Source organism: Lonchura striata, chromosome 20, assembly GCF_050655825.1.
Source record: "Lonchura striata isolate lonStrDom1 chromosome 20, ASM5065582v1, whole genome shotgun sequence".
Classification (NCBI taxonomy): domain Eukaryota; kingdom Metazoa; phylum Chordata; class Aves; order Passeriformes; family Estrildidae; genus Lonchura; species Lonchura striata.
This window is the reverse complement of record NC_140722.1, coordinates 4,445,000-4,469,753: the sequence shown is the minus strand read 5'-3', so window position 1 is coordinate 4,469,753 and position 24,754 is coordinate 4,445,000. Positions and strand designations below refer to the sequence as shown.

General features: G+C 43.2%; 1 protein-coding gene across 7 annotated transcripts in view; it reads right to left on the bottom strand.

Moving 5' to 3' along the window:
* Positions 1–24,754, bottom strand: part of PTPRT (protein tyrosine phosphatase receptor type T) — a 465,535-nt gene that overhangs the window by 103,611 nt on the left and 337,170 nt on the right. For all 7 annotated transcript variants that reach the window (XM_085557969.1, XM_021535469.4, XM_021535471.4 and 4 more), the window contains exons 10-11: positions 20,384–20,585; positions 16,821–16,923 (exon numbers count right to left, since the gene is read on the bottom strand). In XM_085557969.1, the coding sequence (XP_085414095.1) occupies positions 16,821–16,923; positions 20,384–20,585 (305 nt within the window). The remainder of the gene's footprint in view (positions 1–16,820; positions 16,924–20,383; positions 20,586–24,754) is intronic.

The window sequence follows — 24,754 nt, the reverse complement described above, 5'->3', positions numbered from 1 at the left end:
CATAGATACTCTTCTGCCTCTATTATTTCACATTTTCTCTTTCCCACTTAGCTATTAATGTACTTCTTTCCTTCACAGGGATAACTCACACTTGCGGTGGCCTGAAATTTTACTTTTAATGTTTATTCTTTTGAAATGAATCAAGGTTCCCCTGGCAGCATTACAGTGTGTTCATGAACATTCAGCTGGGCTGTAGCAATTTTCCCCTTTGTGTTCAAGTTAAAATCCTGTTCATCTCCTGCTCAAACGCTGTCTCCTTGTCCATGGAACAGGTATCTGAGCTAGCACTGCTGTCACTGCTTCCTCTGGCTAAAAGCCCTCCTCTGGTGACATTTGGGTGGGGGACTGACTGCTTTAATGGCATTTTTCTCCCTGATGCCCCAGCTCACACTGGCTGACACAGCATCCTCATCTTTGCCTTGGCTGCTTGCCTTGGAGTCCAGCATCCCCCAGCCTTACTCTTCTCTGAGCCTGGCCACTCTCAAAGAAGTGGTCAAGCAGCCAGGAGCATGTCTGAGTTCAAAGCTCACTTTGGGCTGAAGATTATCACTCCGAGCTCTGGTTCCCTTATCAAATGGTTACTCTGGGTCTCACTTTCTGTTCTGATCCTGGTATTCTGATCTGTCTAGACCCTCCAGAAGGGCAGGATTCCCAGTTCATCCCAGCAGGGACACAGACTGGCACAGATTATTTTTTTTCCCTGATCATTGTGTTTTTTTGTTTTGTTTTGTGTTATTCTCTTCTCCTCCTATTTTGTTTATACCTAGGAACATAATTTCCCTGCCTGCCTTTAGGGCATTTTCAGAGATCAGCTTTTCTGCATTAACCAATGAAGTGCTGCACAGCACAGCAAGTGCTTCCACACCTGAACTGAGGTGCTCTTGTAACTTGGAGCAAAACCTCACCAATCCTACATCCAAATGGAATTGCTGTGGGAATTCTGAGTAGCAAATGTCCTATTACCCACCCTAAGGTTTAGCAAACCATCTGCATTACTACAACATTTCTTAGCAGAGTAAAGCTAATCCAGCTTTGCTCAGAAGATGGGAAAGTGGTGGGATGCACCACAGTCCCCAAGTTTATGGCTGGGCACTAACTCAGGATAAACTTGGTGAGGAGGATCTGCCCTTTTGGCCTAAAAGAGCCCTTCAGCTGCACTCACCTCTCTGGGTCAGGGCTGAGCAGGGTCTACCTTTTGCCATTTGCTATCCCTGACAATTCTGTAACACCAGTGTGATTACAGACAAGGGAAAGGAGAGGATTTCCATAAAGTGGTACTGGAAAGGAGGATAAAAAGGGCAAGCAGGCAATGAAAATAAGGAGGAGATATCCAAACTATTTCAATAGCTCTTATTCCATCCCCCAGGTAGGCAGTAGCATGGATTTCCTGGGGCTCTCCCCATCTCAAGCTTCAAAGCTGCTGCTTCCAGCCAGGATCAGCTACCATGGCTTTCCTGGCAGGAATCAATGTCTCGGCTGCAAACGCCCAGCTGGATGTGAGAGTCAGTGTCATACATAGAAATGACATTAAAAGAGACAACAAAAACAGAGCATTCAAACTCCTACACGAGATAACAGCTTCAGTGCCAGTAAAATGAAAGATGATACAGCCACACTACCTCCTGCATTCCAGTTTTTAATGTCAGGATGCATTTGGAAACACTGCAATCAAACACACGTGGATGTGCTGCAGGGTGGTAGTTAGCAGGGGTTTTGTGCTCCCAGTGCTACCCCCAGCCCACTTTGGAGCAGCCAAATAATGCTGCTGTCCCCGTAAAAAACACCAGGGACTGCTTTCTAAACATCCACAGGCTCTGCTCTGCAGACAGCTCTCGAGGGATTCTCAAATCTGGGCCACAAAACAAATGCCTGACCTCCTAGAAGGCTGGGGAGCTGACTGCCCTGTGTGCAGCTGCACACTCTGATTAGAAAAGGAGGCCAACACTGGGCTCCTTTATAAATTTCAAAGGTCTTAGATAGATAAATCCACATCAATTTAATAGAAGCTTTTTAAAGTTTTGGACAGCTCGGCTGTAAATCACTGATAAAAGCACCCACCATAACGGGCCACAGCAGAAGTGTTGTCTGCAGGGGAATGAAAGGTGCCCTTATCACCACCTACAAGGTAATTTTTTAAATGATGAGTTCCCTATTCAGTGTGAAAAAAATCAGCATTCCTAGTCACAGTCCATTGCTGTGATGGAGATCTCTCTGTTTGCCTCAGGCTTCTCCTTTCCCTGATCTTAATATTGTTTTGGTTTTTTTTTTTTATTTGTTTGCTTTTTGAGGATGTAGTGAGACAATACTTGTCCACAAGTTAAGTATTAAGATCAGTCTCAAAGTCTGAATATAGGATACACAGGAATAGGGGGAGGAAAAGCTGAGTCAGAGCTCTCCATACATCCAACATCTGGCCCATGCACTTTGGTATCCTGACACAACAACAAGGTGAAACCTCCACTACACTCTTGATAGTGAGAGGGTAGGAAAAGGAATATAATTTCTTTGTAACCTTGCAGTGATCCACTCACCTGAATTATTAAAGCTTAAAAGAAACAATGTTTCAGCAGCTGAGTACTCCCTCTGGACCAATCTAGTTATTAAACTTTCCTTCACATCATATAAAGATTTAATATATTTTCATTTAACACATAAATTTATTATCAGCCATATATTATTTCCAATATTATTTTCTCCCAGGGAGCAAAAATAAGTGGCAATTAGTACAGCTTGATGTTGTAGTGCTTTTTTTTAGCAGACTACTGCGAGTTGGTTTTGTTGTTCATCCTACAGAGAACAGGAACTTCCTACTTCTAGCTCTGATGAACACAGTACTTCCAGAATAACTCTTTGATAGGCTACAGGAAATAAGAGAGTAGTGGTTTCCTTGTTACTGGTTATTTTAATTCAAAGAATGAAGGACAAAAAGGAGCAAATGAAGGAAGGATTTGTGCCTCCCCATGTGGGATGTAGCAGCTGACATGCAGCTAGATGTTGAGTTTCCACTCCTGCACATAACCCATGGAAGAATAGATCCATCTATTCCAAAAAAGACCATCAAAACCCATGAAAATAAATCCCAAATACTGTCTGACCTGCACAGAGGTAAAGAAAATGCATCAGCAGCACATGAACAGGGACAAAGGTACAATAAGTAGAGGGACCAACAACCACTTCAGCTTCTTTCCCCTTGTGTGCCACACAAGACTCCAGCTACAGATTCTGAGCACCAGCTTTTTATCATTTGATCATTGCATTTAACTTGTGATCCTGTTAAATTTGGTTGAGCACAAGTAAGTATATCTGTAAATATCCGTGAAGGTTCATCACATTTATTCTGACAGTATGGAGCCATCTCCCAGGATACTGGAATGGGAGAGGGTTTGATGGGCTGCCTGACACCCACATTTAGAATTCAGATTAGCCATTGGAAGTGCAGATGCTTGTTTTATGGCCAAGCTGCCTTCAGTGATGCACACTGAGACACAAGAGTAGCATCAACATCTTTATTTCCCACTCTTAAAGATAGCGAGATCAAAGCCTGAATTCTGCCGCAGAGACAGTCAGAAATAAAATAATGGGAATTTTGAAGAAAGGTACTCCATATATCAGTAATCTGTATTATTTACCCTAAAAAATGGTGACATTAAACTGTAAATAGATCCTTTTCACAAAGTGCCTCCAGCCCCTCTATGAATCTGCATATGGGAGATTTTGTAAAATAATAAACTCAAATCAAGTTTAAAAAAGCTTTATATAACAGACAATTCGCTAAAGTTTACAAATCTCAAGGGATAACTGCCATAAAGGCTGATGCTGACACTCACTGCTCTGAGCACCCACTGCAGCACTGCTTTCCTTGGGCTCCAAGAGTGAATTTCCTGACCAGGCACCTCCTGCAATCAAACATTCAGGCACCTGAGAGTCAACTCCCAGAAAGCTGAAACATAAACTTTAAGGAATTTAGAGATTTTAGAGCAGCTAAGGTTTTAGTAGTTAGAGATAAGCCTTACTAGATTTAATTAAAATAAATGAGAAGGCGTTGATGAAGTTAAGAGTTAGTAGTTAACTAATAATTGATTGCTTCCCAACACAATGTTTATGTAGCTGGGTTTATAATGAAGAATACAGAAACTGGCAAATAGCTTTTAGAAACATAAGACAATTATGGGCCTCCTCTGTTCTGAAACCAATTGAAGACAAGGAATGGGAGTTCTACCAAGAGTTTATTTGTCATATTTGTATTGAAAAGGTAGAAAGGTCAGAACAAGGAAGATTTCATCTACTTCCTCATTTTGGGACCCCTCCCCATGAAAGGGACACCAACCCATTTCAAGGAAAAAACTACACATGCTGAATGGCTTTTGGAGTGATTAGCATACCAAGCGGGGAATGGGATGTACCAAAATGATGAAAATGTTTTTGTATTTGGGTATTCAATATTTGTATGGATAAAAGGGCTCTGTAATCACCTGGACAGCACCATGTGTATTTGGGAGCGATCCCACACACAATAAACACACACTTTCTAACTTTAAACTGTTAGAGAGTTTTTGTCCGTCACAGTTGGATATCAGTACTAGATCAATATACATATTTCTTTAATAATTCAGTGCTTCCATGTTCATAAAGTTTTCTGGGTGCCAACAGGTGCCAATATATTCCTGAGAACTGAGTTACTGCCTTCGCATATTCTAAAATGTCACCCTCAGTACCTCCAGTAGCATTTTTAATCAGAAGCTCTGAAAGTAATCTACAAACCATAATGAACTTCATTTCACAGCCACCTAGGACGCCCTGACAGGACCCAGTGCTCTGTTCTGCAATTTTCTGTCTATTTAAGAACTGATTCGAAACACATTAAAATCAATTAAAGACTGCTGCTGTTTCCATTGCACTCCAGAACAGCTCCATGCAGAATACAATATGCTGAAGTGAAGGTTTGCTTTCAATAAACAGTTTCATGCAGAAAATATGGGGAAAAAAGTGATTGTTCTACAGTGTCATCTTCTGGAATGTGCTTGGTTGTTTCAAAGACTCAAAAAGTAGCCCATTATGAATATTGGGCTGCACTGACATCAATCAGCTTGTTCACATCTGCAAGGCATTCACAAAAATAAAGCTTATAATAGTGATGCTGCTTGAGGAAATAGTCTCTCATATTGCAAAGTTATTCACACCAGAGCCTTCATTTTGGAGTTATTTTTGCGTGTTCTTTTAACAGTCATTTAAATTAAACAACTCTTCTACTACGTTCACTAAAGTTGAAGAATACCAAAAAAAAAGATTCAAATTCAGCCAAATTTGTAAAAAATGGCATAGGAAGAGAGATGGTAATTACTGCCATTGTGATGAAAAAAACCTGCTGAGATAGAGCCAATAATAATGAAATCCATTTAATAATCAAGAAGGCTGGGAAGAGAGTCTCTTCACATTTTCTTCCACTCTCATATTCAGCTCAGTGCTCCAGATTTACTACCAGGCCATGTCAGACCCTGAAATTCATGAAACAAAAGGTAACGATTTCACACTTGGATAAAGCCATTTGGAGTCATCCTTTTCACACGGCCATTCTTTCATCGCTAAAATTTCAAGCTTTGTTAAATTTCTCTAGTGATTGGAATGGGCTCCAGGAAAAGTGAGGATGTTTAATAACTGCATGGTTCCTGTACAGGGGAGAGAGATGGGTCTGTGCTGTCCCCAGCCAGCAGCAGGAGCTGTGCTGAGCTGCCTGTGGGACAGGCAGTGGCATCTGTTTCAGCAACTGTGCAAATAAAATGTTTGTATTTGCAGAAAAGTGTAGGAATCCAGGGCTTCCCTCTGGCTGCCCTGGCAGGTCTGGGACCCTGGCAGGGGTCAGGAACCCCCCTGGACAGAGCCCCCAGAGACACTGGCTGTGATCTCTGTCCATGGAAAAGAGTTTGCAATCTTACAGCATGAATTACAAGCTCTGAGTGTCTGATAGAAGTAATAATTAAATGTGGCATGGGTGCAAAAGTAAAATTTTAGGATTCTAGATGAGGGGTCCAAAGGGGACAAGATGGAGGAAATTGGGTGTGTCTTGTCCTTTTTCTCCTTCTTCATGCCCTCCATGTCTCACTGTGGTGTTGGCATTTTTCTGTTGGTTCAGGCTGGGGACACACTGTCCAACGTAGGTGACAGATATTGGCACGTTATTGTAAATGCAGCCCAGGGAGTTTCTGGTATTTAATGTTTGTCACATCCCACTGAGGGCAGAGCCCCACACGCTGCCCTGCAGGACAGAGCTGGGCAGGGCAGCAGAACATGTGAGAGATAAACAGAATAAACAACCTGGAAACCAGCACAGACCAATTATGGCTTCTGCTTTGGCAGTGGGGCAGAAAGACAGAGACTTTCTACAATCTCAGAATCATCAATACCTCAGATTCTGACAGAAAAGCATCCTGCCAGTGTCACTCTAACAAATGCTGTCTTTGGCCAGGATGCTTTGTATGAAATTCCTTTGCAGTCTCACATACAACTCCCACAGCTGACTGAAAAAAATAAAACTCTGTTGGAAGGTGTGTATGTGGGAAGGTTGTTTGTTTTTGGTTGCTTGGGGTTTTAGGGATTTTTGATGGTGGTTAGGTGGGGTTTTTAGTAAAAAAGTGACAGAGTAAAGTCAAATATTCCATGGCCTTTGTGGGTTGCATAGGTTTTATCCTGACAGAACCCGAGGTACAGTAATTATCCCACTGCTGCAGATATATAAACAGTGGCTGGGGAATGTGACTCTGATATCACAGTATCAGTTGTATGTAAACAAATCCACACTTTCCTGTCCAATATTCCTCCATCCACCCACCAGCCAATATGTCCTGTCTAATGGAGTCTGGAGTATCCAGTCTGAACACATGCTCTTCCTATGAAATCTTTCAAATCAGGGGAAAAAAGGAGAAAAATGTGACTTCTGAGCATCACTAGAGATGTGACCTGCAGTGATAAGGGAGGAGCAGACAGTGCTGGGAAAGGGGAGTTTGGAGAATGGTTCTGTCTTAAAACTGCACCACAGAAAAGATGCAACAGGACCATAAACACCAGTAACAACATTGTGCCAATAATGATGGTTTAAATAATGCAGCTCTGAGCAACCTGGGATAGGGAAAGTTGTCCCTGTCCATGGCAGGGTCTTGGAACCAGGCGAACTTGAAGGTTCCTTCAACCCAAATAATTCTGTGCTTCAATGATTCTATACATACACATCTAAACACCCTGTGTGTACCTATGTATGTATGTACCTAGACATAAATATGTCTATTAAAATCAATGTTTCCAACCTCCTAAGGTTCCACCCACCATGACTCTTCTCTGACTGAAGAAGCTATGGAAAGGTATCCAAAAATCCAAATATTCCCATGTAGCTCTAAAAGCAAATCTGGCCATCATCACAACAGCTGTGCACAGCAAACAGCAATGTGGTAACATGCACAAAACCTAAGGAGCTGTTCAGAACACAACTGTATTCACTGGCCATAGAGAAGGATTTGTGTACTTAAAGGGCCATTTTCCCCAGCTGTATCATTTGCCCTAATAAACGATGCAATTCAGACTTGCAGAAAGACCATCCCCAGCCCTCCAGAATGCTGCTCCTGCATCTGTTTACTTGTACATGTGTCCTATTACTTGTACTCTCTTAAATGCTTTAAATTTTCCATTTAATCTTCTGGGAAGTAAAAACAAACAAAAACCCCCAAAAAAACCCAACACAAACAAAAACAAGAACAAACAAAACACTCAAAAAACCCCACCAAATAACCAAAAACAAACAAACAAACAAAAAAACCCAGAGGACATTTCAAAGCTCTGTGTTCATTATCTCAACCATCTATATAAACCTGACCTGGCTTGCAATCCAGATTAGCCATAATAGCTGCTGCTCCCTGGTGGAACTGGCCCAGTCCCTCTCTCCAGTTCAATGCTATTTTCTTCTGGCAGATTAAAGATAATGAGTGCAGACAGATACAGCTTTCACTGCAACAGGAGCTTTGAGTGAGTAGCTTTGGAGGTGTCTCTTCTCTCCTGAGCCACCTGCCATCTGTTTAATCTACAAAAAAAAAAATCCAAAGCCCACTTCTGTTTTGTTAATGTTGCTCCATATTAGACAGGCATCGCTGGCTGAGGTCCTGTCATCCTCAACAAGTGCAGGTTTAAGACCAGGAGGAAGTTTCATGGACAAGAAGAGGCAAAGTGGTTCTTGAGCAGCCTGCAGGGCAAGGAGAGACCATGGCAAACCCTCACAGGGACTGTCCAGCACCTCCTGCCATGCCCTCCATAAAAGCAGCAGCTTGAGCAAGAGGATGGGGGTATTTGCATATATTCTCAGTCAGAATTAATTTGGCTTTTTCCAATGGCTTCCATCAAATTAGGTTCATTTGGATGCAGAAATAATCTAGCTGGGAATTCAAGCTTCCTCTGCCTTTTCCACAGACACATCTATGCAGGGAAAACCCACACAGAAGAATCTGATGTTTTTCTTAAGACAGAACACTAGAAACATAATTTTATTGAGGTCGTGTCTGTTTGGATATTTTTTAAATTAAGAGGCTAAGAAAAACACTAGGAAAAAAGAGGGAATCTTTTCTGTTTACAGCCTTCTGATAAACTTCATTACTCAACTACTCCCAGTCCTGTGGTCAATGTGCAATGATGATGAGCTCTCCTGGGGAAGGCTAGCACAGATTTTCAGCACCTGAAGCTGCAGGAGTATCCACCAGCTCCTTTCCACGTTTTCTGGACACATTTTGCTTTTCAAAAAGTGCAAAATTGTCATGCTTCTGATACCAGGGAGAAATCTAAAATGGTGCCTTCACTACAACATCTCCTGGCCCAGAATGAAGGGAAATTGAGGACAGAGGGAGTGGGAAAGTCCCAAGGATAAGAACTTCTCTGCAGAAATTCATCCATAAACACCTCCCACCCTGACCACAGTGGGAATGGGATGGATTAAAATGTTAGGAGATTGCATTTGACAATCCTGTAGCCCACCATCTCCCTTCAGAACTGAGAGTATTTTTTACAAAAGAGCAAATATTACACATAGGCTGTGTCCTTTGGCAGAAAAAAAGCCCTTAACCTGCATCATCAGCTCCTGCAGTTCCTTAGGGGTCTGTCAAGGTGGACCACAAGGGAAATTGGCATTTCCTCCTCTTTTACTGTTTGGCTTTCCCACTATAAATACTCCACATTCTGCTTCTCTCCTCCTTCCCCATTTGCACCATGACTACTTTGAGTGACACCAGCCCTATTTCCCCTTCCTTTTGCACTGCAAGCAAATCCTTCACTGTTCCTGGCTCTGCCTTTTGCTTTGAAAAACCACAGTGCAAGGAAAGCTGATATTTTGGGGAGGCAGAAGAGCATCATGGCTGCACAGGTTTATTCCTGAGAATTGTCTGGCTGCATTTATGATAATCCCTTCATTCCATCTGCATCCCACGCAGTGGTGCAGCAACCCCATTTTCTAGTTCCAAGAAATTACGCATTCATTATGGAGGAAATTAACACCTCAAAGCAAACTATAATTAGGAATTCTTCAATTCGGTTTATGCTTTTTCAATTAGGCCCTCTATAATTTTAATCATGGGAGCATTAACATGTTTCCGGAATTTATATACCTGTAGTATAATTAAATCCTGAAATGCCTTAGTCTGCAACAGCAAAGCAGAGCTTGCTCATCTTCCCTTTTATTGTGTTTTTCTGTTGTTATAGACACATCGAGGGGCACCTGCCTGTGTGAACATCTCCTGCCACGTGCAGCAGAGAAGGGAGGGCCACTTGTCCTCTGAACCCAGCACCTCACCCCTGGGACAGGCACAGCTGGCTGGGGGAAGCCTGGGCTCCTGAGGGGTGGACAATTGCCAGGGACTTGTGCTCAGACTCATCCCACTTCATTTGAAGTGCCTCAAGGAGCTGCTTCAATTAAGTAAATCATCCTTGATGATCCTCCAAAAGAGCCAAGGTCCTTCCTGTGGGCTTCCCACCCCTGAGCAGCTGTGACCCAGCTCAGCTCATTCCATCAAAGGGTCTGATCCAAAAGCTCCCACAAGCTTGACACTGTGAAGTCCTAGTTTCTGATTTTTGAAGTCTTTAATGCTGTTTGTTACTACCCTTTCATTCTTTGACAACAAGGAAGGGGCACAGTGGCTCTGAGAGCTTTGGAGCAAAGAAATGTGTTGGGAAAAGAAACCCTCAAACTGCAACCATGGGTATTTTCTCCTGTTCACTCATCTAACAGGGTGACAGGTTGATGTGAGGAGATGGCCATCAATTTGTGAATATCAGCCTAAAGCTCATAATTCATTAACTTGTTGGTTGCTAGAATTAAATCTGGTAGTTTATGTAGTCAGCATAAAAGATTTATGCAAAAAACATCCTTTCCCATACTTAGTATCCTCAGATCTTCTCAACACTAAAAAGTGTTATCAAAAGCCTCCCTGTAGCACTAATAAAATGCTGCTTGGCTCCAAGGAATTTGCTCCACATGTAATTTGATTGTTAAAATATTATCATTCAAATAGACACCAATTTTATGGCTTTCCTCTCCCATTTCTGCTCACTGCCAAAGCTCCCTGTGGAAAGGCACAGCAGGTCACCCAGGCTGTGAAAATGGCCATGGTTTGGATGGCTGATAAATGGTAAAAGGCAGATTTTTCCTCTTTAGGGGACTGAATGTCAATTGCCCATTGTGCTGATCCAGCAGGTAAAGGCATTTCCTGTACCAGATTATAAAATTGACCCCAAATGCCCTTTAGCCTCATTTTTTAGGACTAACACCTGACTCTTCAGGAAACTAAACAAAATATTTAAGCCCCCATTCAACTAATTCTGCCATGTTACACAAAAGACTAAATATTCCTTCCTGATACTTATGGTTGTACCTTCCACACCTGTATCTCCATTTTGCTTTACTCTTGATACAATAAGCAAAGCACCTTAATATTCACAATAATTTCAAGTACTTAATGGCTTTCACCCAAATTCTCAATATCCTTCTCTCACATTCACACACATCTGAAGAAAATGTAGATCTGGTTTATCTCTAAGAAGAAATTTCTTTATGCACCTCCAAACTCTTAGCTAAATTGAAGGCAGAGTGTCAGGCAGGAGGAACTCAGCTTGAATGATTTCAGAACAATATCCCTGAGGTATATTATAGGAGATGTTAATTAATACAGATAATTCAGCTTATAATAGTAGAAGCCTAGATTGATAATCTCATTTCTCATTAAATACTACAAAATTAAAAATGACATTAAATACTACAAAATTAAAAGTGACGATTGCTTGCCCTCTATTGAATCAACCAACTCATGTGATGCAGACATTTAAATAGGAGCTCAGAAAAAGCAGACCAGGAATTTTCTTTTCTAAGTACTAAGAATGTGCCTATCAAGTGAATCTTAACTTTCTGAATTACCAAAGGCATGAAAATTTCACCCTTAGCACCCTTTTTATTGTTTTTCTGCTCCTTCACTCTAGTCTTTATTTTCATATACAAGGTACTCTATGTGGGAGTTTTAAGAACTAGAAACTGCCACCCTTTTCTGGCATTAATGAATCAATTATCAGCCTAAATGCCTGAGGCAGGCTCATGTGATGCCACAAAGAAGCTGCAAAGCAGAGATCTGAGCAGCACTGCTCCCTCCATAGTAATGGAGAGCTACAAACCAAAGTCACCAGTGGCAGAGCAAAGCAAAAGCACCAGCAAATATTGTGAATTTAGAGCTCCACCACAGAATCAAGGTTACTGGGCTTGCAAACCACTCCTTTGTAAGGCTGGGAAGAACTACTGTGCAGTAAAGGCAAAATCAGACTGAGGATGCAAGGGAGAGGGATGCAGGAAAGGCATGAAGGATGAACAGGCAATGCCCAAAATCACAGGAAAGAACAAATTACCTGAGGATTAAATTTTGAGCCTATGGCTCCATATTTTCTCTGTTTTTACTTTGTTGCAGATAGAAAGACAAGTTTTAGCTACTTTAGTTTACTTAAGTTTCTCTAACATAAGATGGAAGCAATAGCATGGCCCTTACTTCCAGGAAAGTTTTACTCATTATTGCATGTAAGAATACTAAGTGCACAGATACATCCAACAGGATTTTTTCCTGGGAGAATAGCTTGAGTATAAAACCAGAAAAAACCCTCTGTTCTTACATATTCTGTAAATAACACTACAGCTGTCTTCTCTTAAATTTTTTAGCATCACGTATAACAAAATTTCCCTTTATTTCATGCTTGGAAGATCAATAATCAAATAATCACTCTCAAGTGTAACATGGAGCTTGGTCTATACAAATTAATTTTTCCTCCTGGCTGGCTGTTGATATGAAAAGATTTATTTCACCTTTACTCAGTGCTTCTTAATATATTTTAAATATTTAAACTCTCTTCTCCTATTCAGATTTATGTATTTCCTTTAAGATGTAAATTAATAAACTGACCAATCTGTAACTATGTGCTGGCACATAAAAAAATATCACAGATTATTTACTGACACACCTCTGAGAACTGCAGGAAGAGAGACCAAATCCATATTGCTCCAACAAAAAAGTTTTCTATTTTCTGAACTCCACCCCAAAATAACTGCAGGCTCTTCTGGAATGCCCTTCTGCAGTGTCCTACAGCTCCACCAAGCAGAGCAGGGTATTGACAAGGCAATCACACCTAAGGGGAGCATTTATCTAAGCTCTGAAATCCTCAGAACTAACACATGCTCTGGAAATTTGATTTTCTCCATAACAGTAGTATAGGTAGATGGACAGAACCAGCTGCGTGTTAATAAACCAGATGGACCTTCAAATATCCAACACACGAAAACCAGCCTGTGGACATGTCCTGCAGATAAAACCCCTCAGAGTGTTATTTCCAAGCTGGGAGTGGGATATAAATTCTCAAATAGAGGCCTAAAGATGTCATGTGTGAATAATCTATGAAGGACTAACTCAGCCCGCCTGACAATAACAGATTCAAAGGCAGAAATATCCTCAAAATCTCATTGAAGGTTTTCAGGAAAGAGTTGAGGAGTAAAGATTGAGAGCACTTGCATTCTTCCTTCCTCTTGTGAATGTATTATAGATGAATGTCAGCCTCCAGCAAATCAATCATAGCACCATTCACATGGTTTAGATTGATATAAGAACACCTAAAAGTTATTTTTAAAGGGCAATGTGGAGTCAAACTCTGCAGGTTATACCACGAAAAATAAAGGCAAAAATTAAACGCCTGTGCCACAAGGGAGAATATTTCTGCTTGCTGAGGCTTTCTTTTGGCAATAGGAAAAAATAGATCAAAGAATATCTAAGTTTATATTAATCCTATTAGGTTGCATGAAAGAGTCCTTGTTGTTATCTATAGATCATTAACAAAGCCGAGTTCATGATTGTTACTTTTATAAACAGCCACATTGAAATTATTTATCATGAGCACTGGGGAACATCAGAAGTGTCTTAATGCTGAAAGTGACTTTGGATTTGGTGTACTTCCATTTCAGATGAATGAAAATACAATTAATCTTATTTAAATATCCTCCTGTATTATTCTGAAGATGTTCTTGCAGCCCATGCTACATCTCTCTGCTACAGCACAATGAAATAACTCAAGACCAGGTACAGATATTGCCTTACAGTCACATCCCTACATGTTCTCCAACTCACCATCCCCTGAACAGGAAATATTTGAATAATTACTGTATATTAATTGTTTTCCATCTTCACAGTTTGGGAGGACCATAATAAAATTTGGAGAACTGCAGAGCAGAAAATCTCAGGTTGATGGGATAGGGAGCTGACCTATTCCTGCCCAGAGAAAGCTCTGAGCAGCAGAGCTTTTATAGGAAGGTGTGATGGAAATCCACTTCAGACTCCTCTCAGGAACTGTTCAGCCCCATCTGAGGCAGGCTGGGAGATGAAGGATCCAGGAAAGCATGGGCACATCCACCAGGGAGGCCAGGAGAAGACATCCCACTTGGACTTCCCCTGGACAGGATCCTCTGTACCATCTCACTGCTGGGCAGGCAGGTTGCTCAGTCCTGTGTCTCAAACCTGTGCTTGCCTTGATGCCTTCAGCAACTGGACAGAGCAGGGCATCACACCAAGAGGGAATTAATTAAACCCCACACTACCAAAAGGTAGAACACCTAACCAGGCAACAGCAAAGAGCATTTGATCTCAGCTGAATGAATAAAACACACTGAGGAGAAAAAAAAAACCACCTCATTTTTGTGTATTATGGGTGCCAAAAGCAGTTCACAATAGGTTACCCGTGTTGTTCTTTTGATCTCTCTCTGAGGGAATGGGTTCCATTTCTGGAAATGGTATTTTGAGAAAATTTCACAAATGGGGCAGTATGAAGAACAGACTGAAAGAAAAGGGAAATGTCTGGGAGAATTGAAGCTTGAAATAACTGGATTTATTTAGGTTAACCTAAGAACAGTTGGGATGGTTCTACAGTGGAAGAATTCTGAGCCTGTCAGAGTTAATAAAAAGCTAAAATTCTCCCCAAGACTAGCTCCCCCTTACTCCTCCTGCCCTTCTGCTTTTCATACATACATCTGTAAGTCAATGAAATGGACTCATTATAGGAAATAATTTTATCACTTAGATGTGGCATGTAAATATTGCACTTTCTGCAAACATGTGTAATAGGCTACGATGCAATTAAAGAAATCAGAGTGAAAATTTATAAAAAATCTCTACCAATTTTATGTACAGATGCATTTGCTGGAAAAGGCATTATTCACTGAATGCAGTTAAAGTGCAGTAAATCGACTTTGAAAGAAATTGCAAGACTTTTCAATAAAAAGACAAAATAGCAACACTGCTAAGACAGCAGGTGGTAAAACGAGATACAGGAATGTTCCCCCATATAAAGAAATAAAACAAAACAAAGCTGTGTGATTTTACTGCTCTTTTCCAGAGGAAAAAAACATCCCTAAAGGACTCAGAAAATAGGCTCCTAAATTTGCTTATATGTAGTACCAGAGATTGAAAAGCAAACTTTGAAATACAGAGAAGGGATGGTGCTTAGTCCTAAAGAATGATTTTTTTTTTTTTATTGAGCTTGTCAATGCATTTTGGGGCTAAGCCACAACACAGATGGGGGACCACCAACTGATAGAGGATATTTATTAAATCCAGTAATTTGCATCTGGAGCAATTTGCTCCTGAATACTTAGTGGGCATCCTTCAAAAGCATTAAGAACCTGTCAGTGGGATACACAGATCCAAAATGAAAGAAACCCATTATGAAAGGGGGAACTATGGCATTTTTAAAATAACACCCATGGGAAAAACTTCAAGAGTCTCTTGTGAAAACTGGAGATACAACTTGAAGATCCCACAGGGAGGTAATGAATACCTGCTGGACCCCTCTGCAAGGCAGGACCCACTGTTTTTGTAAGTGATTCCAATGGTTGCTGTCAGCACAGGAGCTTGGCAGGAGGAGTGGCAGCAACAGGTGAGGCAGTGTGAGCTCAGAAGGGAAATTTGTTCATCTGTGCTGGTGCCACCAAACACAAATTCACTGAGATGGAAGAGAGTGATGAGGACAGCACCCCAAGTCAGAGAGCGACCTGCAGTGTCCCACATGAACATGTCAGCATTCAGAGCAGGACCCAGCTAAGACAGGCAGCAAGGCTCCCTGCAAGGTGCCCACTCTGTGCCATGGGTGCCTGGGCACCTCCCTGCCCCTAAATGTCCAGGGAAGGGATGGCACCCCTGTACCTGGCACTGGTCAGGTCCCACTTTGAGTCCTCTGTCCTGTTCTGGGCCCCTCACTGCAAGAAAGACATTGAGGGGCTGGAGAATGTCCAGAGAAGGGAATGGAGCTGGGGAAGGGGCTGGAGACTCAGTCATGTCCTGGAGACTCAGACATGTGAGGAGCAGCTGGAGCTGTTTAACCTGGAGAAAAAGAGGCTCAGGGAGGAGCTTCTCCCTCTCCACAACTCCCTGACAGGAGGGTGCAGCCAGGGGGGAGTCAGGCTCTGCTCCCACAAGGGGCAGGACAAGAAGAAATGGCCTCAAGCTGTGCCAGGGAAGGTTCAGGCTGGGCATCAGGAGGAGTTTATTCACAGAAAGGGTGGTCAGGCATGGGAAGGGAGTGCCCACAGAGGTGTTCAGGAAATGACTGCAGATGGCACTCTGCTCTGGTCTGGTTGATTGGGTGGTCAGTGGTTGGACTCGATGGTCTTGGAGATCTTTTCCAGCCTTAATGATTCTGTGATCTGTAAATCCTCTACTCTGCAGCAGGATCTGCTTGTCTGTGCTAGCAGGGCCTCACTAAATCAAAATTCCTTTTCTGGACTTCACTGCACAGCCAGCCCCGCAGCACAGCTGGATTACGAATGTGAGCAGCGTGTTAAATCCAGAAACTGAGCAAACACCGCCACAAGCATTAAAGACAGGGCAGGCATTCCTACAATAGCTACCAGCAGGCCTTGTTCATCATGGCAGAGGGGGCAGGATGGAGATCTGGAGCCTCCTCCACCCTCGTGTGGGGATGGTTCAGCCTCCAGCTCCACATCCCGCTGTGCTCCAGCACTGCAAAGGCATCTGAAGTGATGCTGAGAGGGTAATAACCCTGACAGTGCCAGCAGCAATCCTTCCTGGAGGCTAACAGCGGGAGGCAGGGAGGCTGCAGCATTCATGAAAGGAGAGTGTGAAAAGCAGAATCAACAGCTGAGTTGGCCTTTTGGTCAGCACTCGCTTTCGGCAGCTCCATTATCAGAGGAGAATGAGAGAGGAGTGAGGGAAGCCTGGGGAGGAAGGAGAGGAGGGAAATGTGAAGAGAAAAGACAAAACACTCACCTGACAGGTGCTCCCCGGGACTGGGCAGGCTTCAGCATGACCGTGATGGTGGTGTCAGTCTCATTGAGGGGAGAGTCCGTGTCGTACTCGGGCATGGACGGTGCTGCAGCAGAGCAAAAACGCTTCATTATGCACCAGCCACTGCCCTTGGGAGGGATGGCAGCATCATATTAACAGTTCTCAAATGGAAGATCAAAATACTTCCTAGTGCTAGGACCAGAATGATCAAAACTGCTTAAATATTTGTACACTCTTTTTCCATTCCAATTAAATGAGAATTGGACAATTGGGCAAGCTGGTTTTGAAAATCCTGTCTTGAATTTTTAGGAGTTAGTAAAGCCTTGAGATGGGATCATTCCTTCAGTGTTAGAGGTGAAGAAAGAAAACTGCATAGACATCATTTAAAAAACCCAAATTATTAGGGTGAGTGAATTAGTGGCAGAGCTAAGAAAATCCTGAATCCTGAATCTTTCTCCCTGCTCTGGTCAGTGGATTTGCCCTCTCACATCTTAAGAGATTTTAATGCACAGACTTAGGCTGTGTCCCCTTGATTAGCTGGAGGGTGTGCTAGGAAGCACAAAAGATGAAAAGAGAGGAGCACAAATTAGCCAGGTTATTTTTGCACCCAAACCCAGGACATTTTACCCAGGTGCTTGAGTTCTGCTGACTCACCAGGCAGCTGCAGGGATCCCAGTGCCACCCTTGGGCAATGCCCAGCCACAGCAACCCCATCCCTGATGTGTTCCCCCAAGCAATACAGAAACCCACTGAATAAAAACCCACTCAGCCAAACTCTACTTTCCCCTTCTGCTTTGTTATATTATCTTAGGACCATTCCATGAAAGTAGGACAACTTTCCTTAGGAATTATGTTTCACTTATTGCTTCTTTCTTCTCCAGGAGCAAGCATCTGTTTGGGACAAGTTTTACTGCTGAAGACCTGAAGAGATCATGAGGTCAGAACAGCACAAATTTGTTCCAAAGATGTAGGTTTTGCTGAAATAACTTTAAAGTACAAGGCAAACAGAAGAATTCATACAAATAATTCATCTGTAGCTCACAAGGGCAAGCTGCATTGTGGGGGATCCCATATTTAATCCTCTCATAGTGATTTCCACTGTAATCCTGTTTACAATCAGGATTTTTATCTAAATGCCTAAAAACTGTCAAGAATGGGGGCTGCCATTATCAGCTCAGCTGCTGGCTTCCCTGCCAATAAGCTGGGAATGCATTCAGAGTGGATGTCAACTGCTTAAGAAGGATTTCTCTGGAATAAGGTGCTCTCCATCAAGGGGAAGCAGTGACTCATTGAAAGGAGACACATCCCCAGTGGTCTTCCACACCAGAGATCACCGGAGATGCTGGAGATCACAGCATGGTTTGGGTTGGAAGGGATCTTAAAGATCATCCATCCCACCCCCTGCCATGGCAGGGACACCTTCCACTGTCCCAGGTGCTCCAAGCCCTGTCCAACCTGGCCTTGGGCACTGCCAGGGATCCAGGGGCAGCCACAGCTGCTCTGGGCACCTGTGCCAGGGCCTGCCCACCTTCACAGGGAAGAATTTCTTCCTAACATCCAACCTGCCCTCTGTCAGGTTAAAACCATTTTCCCCTTGTCCTGTCACTCCAGACTCTTGTCCAAAGTCTCTCCAGCTCTCCTGGAGCCCCTTTAGGTACTACTGTAGAAGGCCTTTAGGTACTACTGTGTGAGGTCACCCCAGAGCTTTCTCCTCTCCAGGTGAGCACCCCCAGCTCTCCTGGAGCCCCTTTAGGCCCTGCAAGGGGCTATGAGGTTTCCCTGGAGCCTTCTCCTGTCCAGGTGAGCACCCCCAGCTCTCCCAGCCTGGCTCGGAGCAGAGGGGCTCCAGCCCTTGGAGCATCTCCGTGGCCTCCTCTGGACTCAATCCAACAGCTCCATGTCCTTCCTGAGCTGAGGACCCAGAGCTGGGTGCAGAGCTCCAGGTGAGGTTTCATGAGGGCAGAGGTGAGGAGGAAAATCCCCTGCCTCGACCTGCTGGCCTCGATGGCACAGCAGGAATTGCTGAGCCCTGGCTCTGGCCAGAGGGAACGGTGCTACAGCATGACTTAGTGCACCCACAAAACAAATACACCCACATAGCTACAGCACAGATGTCTTTCCATGTGGGAAAAAAACCCAAACATCCTCACCAGGACATCCCTGTCAGTGCAAAAATCCTTCTTCTCCCTGCTAACCTTGAGGCTGCCTCTTAGAGCAAATTTAAGTGTATCTTTCAAATTATTTGGAAAATGTATCAGAAACCTGACTATGCAATGGGAGAATCTGATGCCAGAGACTACCCTAATGCTTGCATGGAGTTTGTACCCACCTATTGAGAACCAGATATTTGGGAGATGGGGGGTAAAAAAGTCAAAAAACCAAGTTCAGTATGCATATAGTTGGCACTCATGCAGGCTGCTAACACAATTTGAGCACTCATGGGATGCTAAAATGCAGAGAAACTGATTCAGAGGAGAAAAGACCCTCAAACCATTGCTGTGGTTTCTTATTTCTCTGGTCACAAGGGAGTGGAGTGCACACTGTGCTGTGCCTGCACAGCAAGGCTGCAGAACCCCCAACAGCCCATGCAGCTGTTTGGACACTTAATGGCTTTTACTTCAAGTGGTTCAGGGCTTTAGTGCTAAATGTGAAGGGTTCAAACCCTGAGCAGAGGGAGGAGATGTGCTTTGCTTCCTTAAAATTTACCCTGTCACTTACTGCTCACAACAAGCTATTATTAACTGATTTTGAAATAGGGCAGTGGAAAATCTATACTGTAGTGCAATCTTTTCTACAATAACCAGCCATAATTTCAAGCATTACCAGTGTCCTGAATGTTCCAGATGTGTTTTTTGACTTTACTGAAAAAACTGTTAAGATAGACTGAAAATGTCAGCTTTCCCCTCTGTTAGAAAACCTATTTTAAAAATCTATTTTAGTGCTATCAACCAAATGTTAAAATCCACATACATCTGCCCAATATCACCACTACAGTCCATATTTTTTTTATAACTGGCCTGTTTCCCCCTTTTTTCCCCCCACAATTTCTCTTTGCCATTGCCTCCTTATTTTAATGCCTTTCATGTTCTTGTCTGCCTCAAGTCCTCCCTCTGCTCTTACCCATTAAAAAGCCCAAGAAAAACAGTGTTCCTCCCTTATTTTTAGTCTCTTTGCACTATTAATCCCATTACTTCATTACATCCATTTTGATACATCCTGAAAATAAAAACCACATTACAGAGGAGCTTCCCCAAGCAGGCAGATAATGCTATCAATAATTACTAAAAGGGTATTTCATTTGTGGAACTAATGATGGTTCTCATTTAAAATGCTCCACAGATATCCAGGGATTCTTATGACACCCACAAATTAACAACTGTAATTGTAACCCAAATAAACAAAGGTCTGTGGCTGTTTCAAAACTCTGCCCCATGAAACTTGGAGAGACATTGAGCTGAGTATTTTTTATCATTGTATGCATCAGCTTTGAGTCTAAAGCATAAAGTCACATATTATGTTTTTTTTCTCATTCTCCAAAGCAGTACCTGAAATCTTAGTTGCAATCCTGGTGGTGATGGGTGGCCCAAAGCCCTTGACTGTGCTGGCTTTGATGGTGAATGAGTAGGTGGTGCCTGGGTACAATCCTACAAAAAGGTGATGGGTTTCGTTCCGGAGCTTGAAGACTTTCCCTCGTTGGCTGGACAGGTCAGCACTGGGATCCAGAGACCCAACAGCCTTGTAGGTGATCTGCAAAGGAAGAAGAAGGACAGGAAGGTGGTGAGGGGCCTTCTGCAGCTGGCCTCTCCCTGCTCCCCTGCTTTGCCACCACTCGAGGCTGGACTGCAAACACAGGGAATTATTTCGGGATTGTTTCCGTATCTCCCACGAGCCGTTTTGTGTCTGGGTGCTGTCAAACAAACATGACAATTTTTCCAAGGCGTTACTTAGGGAAAAACTAATTTCCTCTCTCGGCTAAAACCTCAGTATGTGCTGAATTACAACAAAAGATGCAAAGAGCTACTTTATGTTCCCAAGCTCAGAACTTCTGTTGGCAAACCAGAGCACACAGCACGGCCGGCAGGATTTCCATGAGAATCATCCTTGCAAGCCCCCAGAGCTCACAAAAACCCTCAGTGCAAACATGGATACATTTCCTTTTGGCAAATCACCTCCTCAAAAGGCAGCTGAAAACAATGGAAGCCCTTTTCTGACAACAAAAGCTTTGGAGGCCTTTGCCTGTGCTGCAGAGAATATGCTGAAATGAACTAATATGTTTAAATGAAATAAAGATCACCATGTCTTTAGAGAAAAGCTCTTCTATGGGAATCCAGAGCTTCCCTCTGGCTGCCCTGGCAGGTCTGGGACCCTGGCAGGGGTCAGGAACCCCCCTGGACAGAGCCCCCAGAGACACTGGCTGTGATCTCTGTCCATGGAAAAGAGTTTTCAATCTTACAGGATGAATTACCAGCTCTGAGTGTTTGATAGAAGTAATAATAATAAGTAATAATTAAGTGTGGCATGGGTGCAAAAGTAAAATTTTAAGATTCTAGATTAGAGGTTCAAAGGGGACAAGATGGAGGAAATTGGGTGTGCCTTGTCCTTTTTCTCCTTCTTCATGCCCTCCATGTTTCACTGTGGTGTTGGCATTTTTCTGATGGTTCAGGCTGGGGACACACTGTCCAAGTAGGTGACAGATATTGGCACGTTCTTGTAAATCCAGCCCAGGGAGTTTCTGGTATTTAATGTTTGTCACATCCCACTGAGGGCAGAGCCCCACACGCTGCCCTGCAGGACAGAGCTGGGCAGGGCAGCAGAACATGTGAGAGATAAACAGAATAAACAACCTGGAAACCAGCACAGACCAATTATGGCTTCTGCTTTGGCAGCAGGGCAAAAAGACAGAGACTTTCTACAATCTCAGAATCATTAATACCACCGATTCCGACACTTTTCTCCCTGTGGAAATCAGCTTCTGCTGTCCTTTCCTTCCCCTCACTCCGAGCCTGAGTGCAGATTCACACATGGTGCAGTGTCTGGTTTACACCTGGTTGAAGGCAGGAGGGCTGCAGACCTGGAGGGATGTCCTGAGCACACCTGGAGCTGGTCCCTGCACACTGTGAAACCTGCCTGAGCTCACCCATGGCAACCCTCCTGATGTACAGACACTTCAAGGGAAACTCATGACTTATTTACCAGCCAATTCCTTGCCCGAGTTCCAAATTCAATCCCAAGGCAGCTCAATTTCAACAGAGCTGTCAATATAATGTACCATGCTCTGCTGCTCTCCTAACCTTTTTTGATATTATGGGATCCACACTTATTTGTAATGAAACACTATGAATAAATCAATGTATGTTAATACATGAGGTCTTCAATTTTTTATTAAGGTCTCCATAAGAATCTAATTCCCAGCTTTTCTGAAAGAGCCTTTGAAAATCTTTAAGTCACTTGCTTTATGACAGGAGGAAAATGTTGCATTTTGAGGAAAAATAAATATCCAGTGTTTAAAAAGGGAGGCTTTAATAATAACAGGATAAATAAGAGGCCAAGACTGATGTTACTGACACCAGAGAAGGGTGAGAGCATGTGAATCCTGTTATTTGGACAGAGAAGAACAGTTTAGACAGAGCTGACATCCAAGATAAGGCAGTGTAACAGAGAAAGGGTATGAATTATAGCAGCAACAAGAAAGTACAGAAACAAAACTCTTAAAGGAATTATAACTAGACAGCTTTCAGGCGATTTCATTGAAAACCAGCTAATTTTTCCAGAAATTACAATCTGGGTTTAAATTTTTATTACACGCCAGATGCCTGAGAAAGAGAGAACTCTGAGCATAATGACTCTTAAAACAAACAAAAAATGAAAAACAGGAGGAAAATCTCTACACCCTCTGCTTTTCCCTCAGAGAGTCAAGAGTCAGCATGGCATGGGACAGTATTTTGAGAGTTCTTATTGCACCAAGGCACTTCAAAGCAAGGGAATTTGTAAGTAGACCATTGGAATTCAATTGAGAAACAAATACTTAAATCTGGAGACATGACCCTGTCCATGCCATAGCTAAACTCCAGAAAGAAAAATGTATTTAATTTAATCTTATGTAGGAATTAGCCAATGCAATCTTGTGTGCTCTTCTGGCACATCAAGAGCTAGAGAAATAGAAATTCTGTAGAATTGCAAAGGGGAATCAGAAAAATAAGAATTGGAGGAAAAGAAAGAGAACTTCCTATACCTGGGGCACTGAACAGCACGTTCACAGGATGCCCAGGTCATGCAGTGGCCTATGCAAAATCTGTGGTATTTATTTTCAAGCACATTATACTGAAGGTTATAAATACAAGTGAAAGATGCATTTGTCCTTGAACTACATCCTATAAATAAAAGTATTCTGCTACCTTCAGCAGTTCTAAAATCATTACAGAAACAGTTATTTTTCTTTATTAAAAAAACCAAAAAAAACCCTATCCCCTTAAGGCAAAAAAGCTACAAAAGCTTTCAAGAAAAAAACCCAAACAAATAAAGAATAAAACAACTCACTGATTTAACAAAAAACAAAACAAAACAAAAAACACAAACCAACCCAGTCTTTATTTTTCTGTTGACTTTAGCAGAGAATGAGTACAAGGGACCTTAAAACAACCTGGGTCAACTCACAAGAAGCAGAGAGGGAGGAAACGGCACTTGAGAGAATGTCCCCAAATTTGATATTGTAGTGTGGGTCAATTTTCAGAGCAACTGCTCATTCAAATCAGACTTCAGGATTTCCCAAGGCTCTTTTCAGGATATATAAACTCCAGCAGAGAGATCTGTGGCACAGCCAAATGTGAGTTTACCTTTTCAGCAGCAGACTCTCTTCCCAGTAGATATGGACCTTGTTAAACCAGGTGCTGTGGAGCCATTCAGAGCCACCCTTGTCCCCAAAACTGAACATTTGACTTTTACATGTGACCAGTACCTGGATGCAGCACAGAGAATAGAAACACGACAGTGCAAAGCTGTGCATGTGTCCAGAGTCTGTTTCCAGGGTCACCCAGCCCAGCAGCAGAAATATTTAGGGGCTGGTAAGTGCAAATGGTGCAGAAACAGCAACCAGTTCTTGTTTCATCAGGGTTGAGCTCTTCTCTGCTTCCCTCCAGGAGGGCTCTGAGTGACTGGAGAGGGCAGGAAAGGGGCACAGACACTGCCAGGAGAGCCCCTGGGCTAGAGGGGCACACAGACCCTGCCAGGAGAGCCCCTGGGCTATAAAAGGCACACAGACCCTGCCAAGAGAGCCCCTGGGCTATAAAAGGCACACAGACACTGCCAGGTGAGCCCCTGGGTTATAAAAGGCACACAGACACTGCCAGGAGAGCCCCTGGGCTATAAAAGGCACACAGACACTGCCAAGAGAGCCCCTGGGCTATAAAAGGCACACAGACCCTGCCAGGAGAGCCCCTGGGCTATAAAAGGGCACACAGACCCTGCCAGGTGAGCCCCTGGGCTAGAGGGGCACACAGACCCTGCCAGGAGAGCCCCTGGGCTATAAAAGGCACACAGACACTGCCAGGTGAGCCCCTGGGCTATAAAAGGGCACACAGACACTGCCAGGAGAGCCCCCGGGCTATAAAAGGCACACAGACCCTGCCAGGTGAGCCCCTGGCTGTGTGCCCACCTCTGAGAGGACTCTCCTCACCACCACGAGGGTCTGATGTTCTCCAGGCTGCCATTTATAGACTTCTACACTCCTCTACACAAACGTTTGTGGGGCTGAGAAGTCTGTGGATTTCTGTAATCGCTGAGTGCTGCTGGTTAAGCAGCCAAACCCCAGGTGAAGCAGAGGAAGCAGCCCTGGAAACAGAGCTGTCTGCTTGGAAAAGAAGGCAAACTCCTCCAGCTCAGCAAAAAAACAAACAAACAACCAATCATTTTTCTCTTCC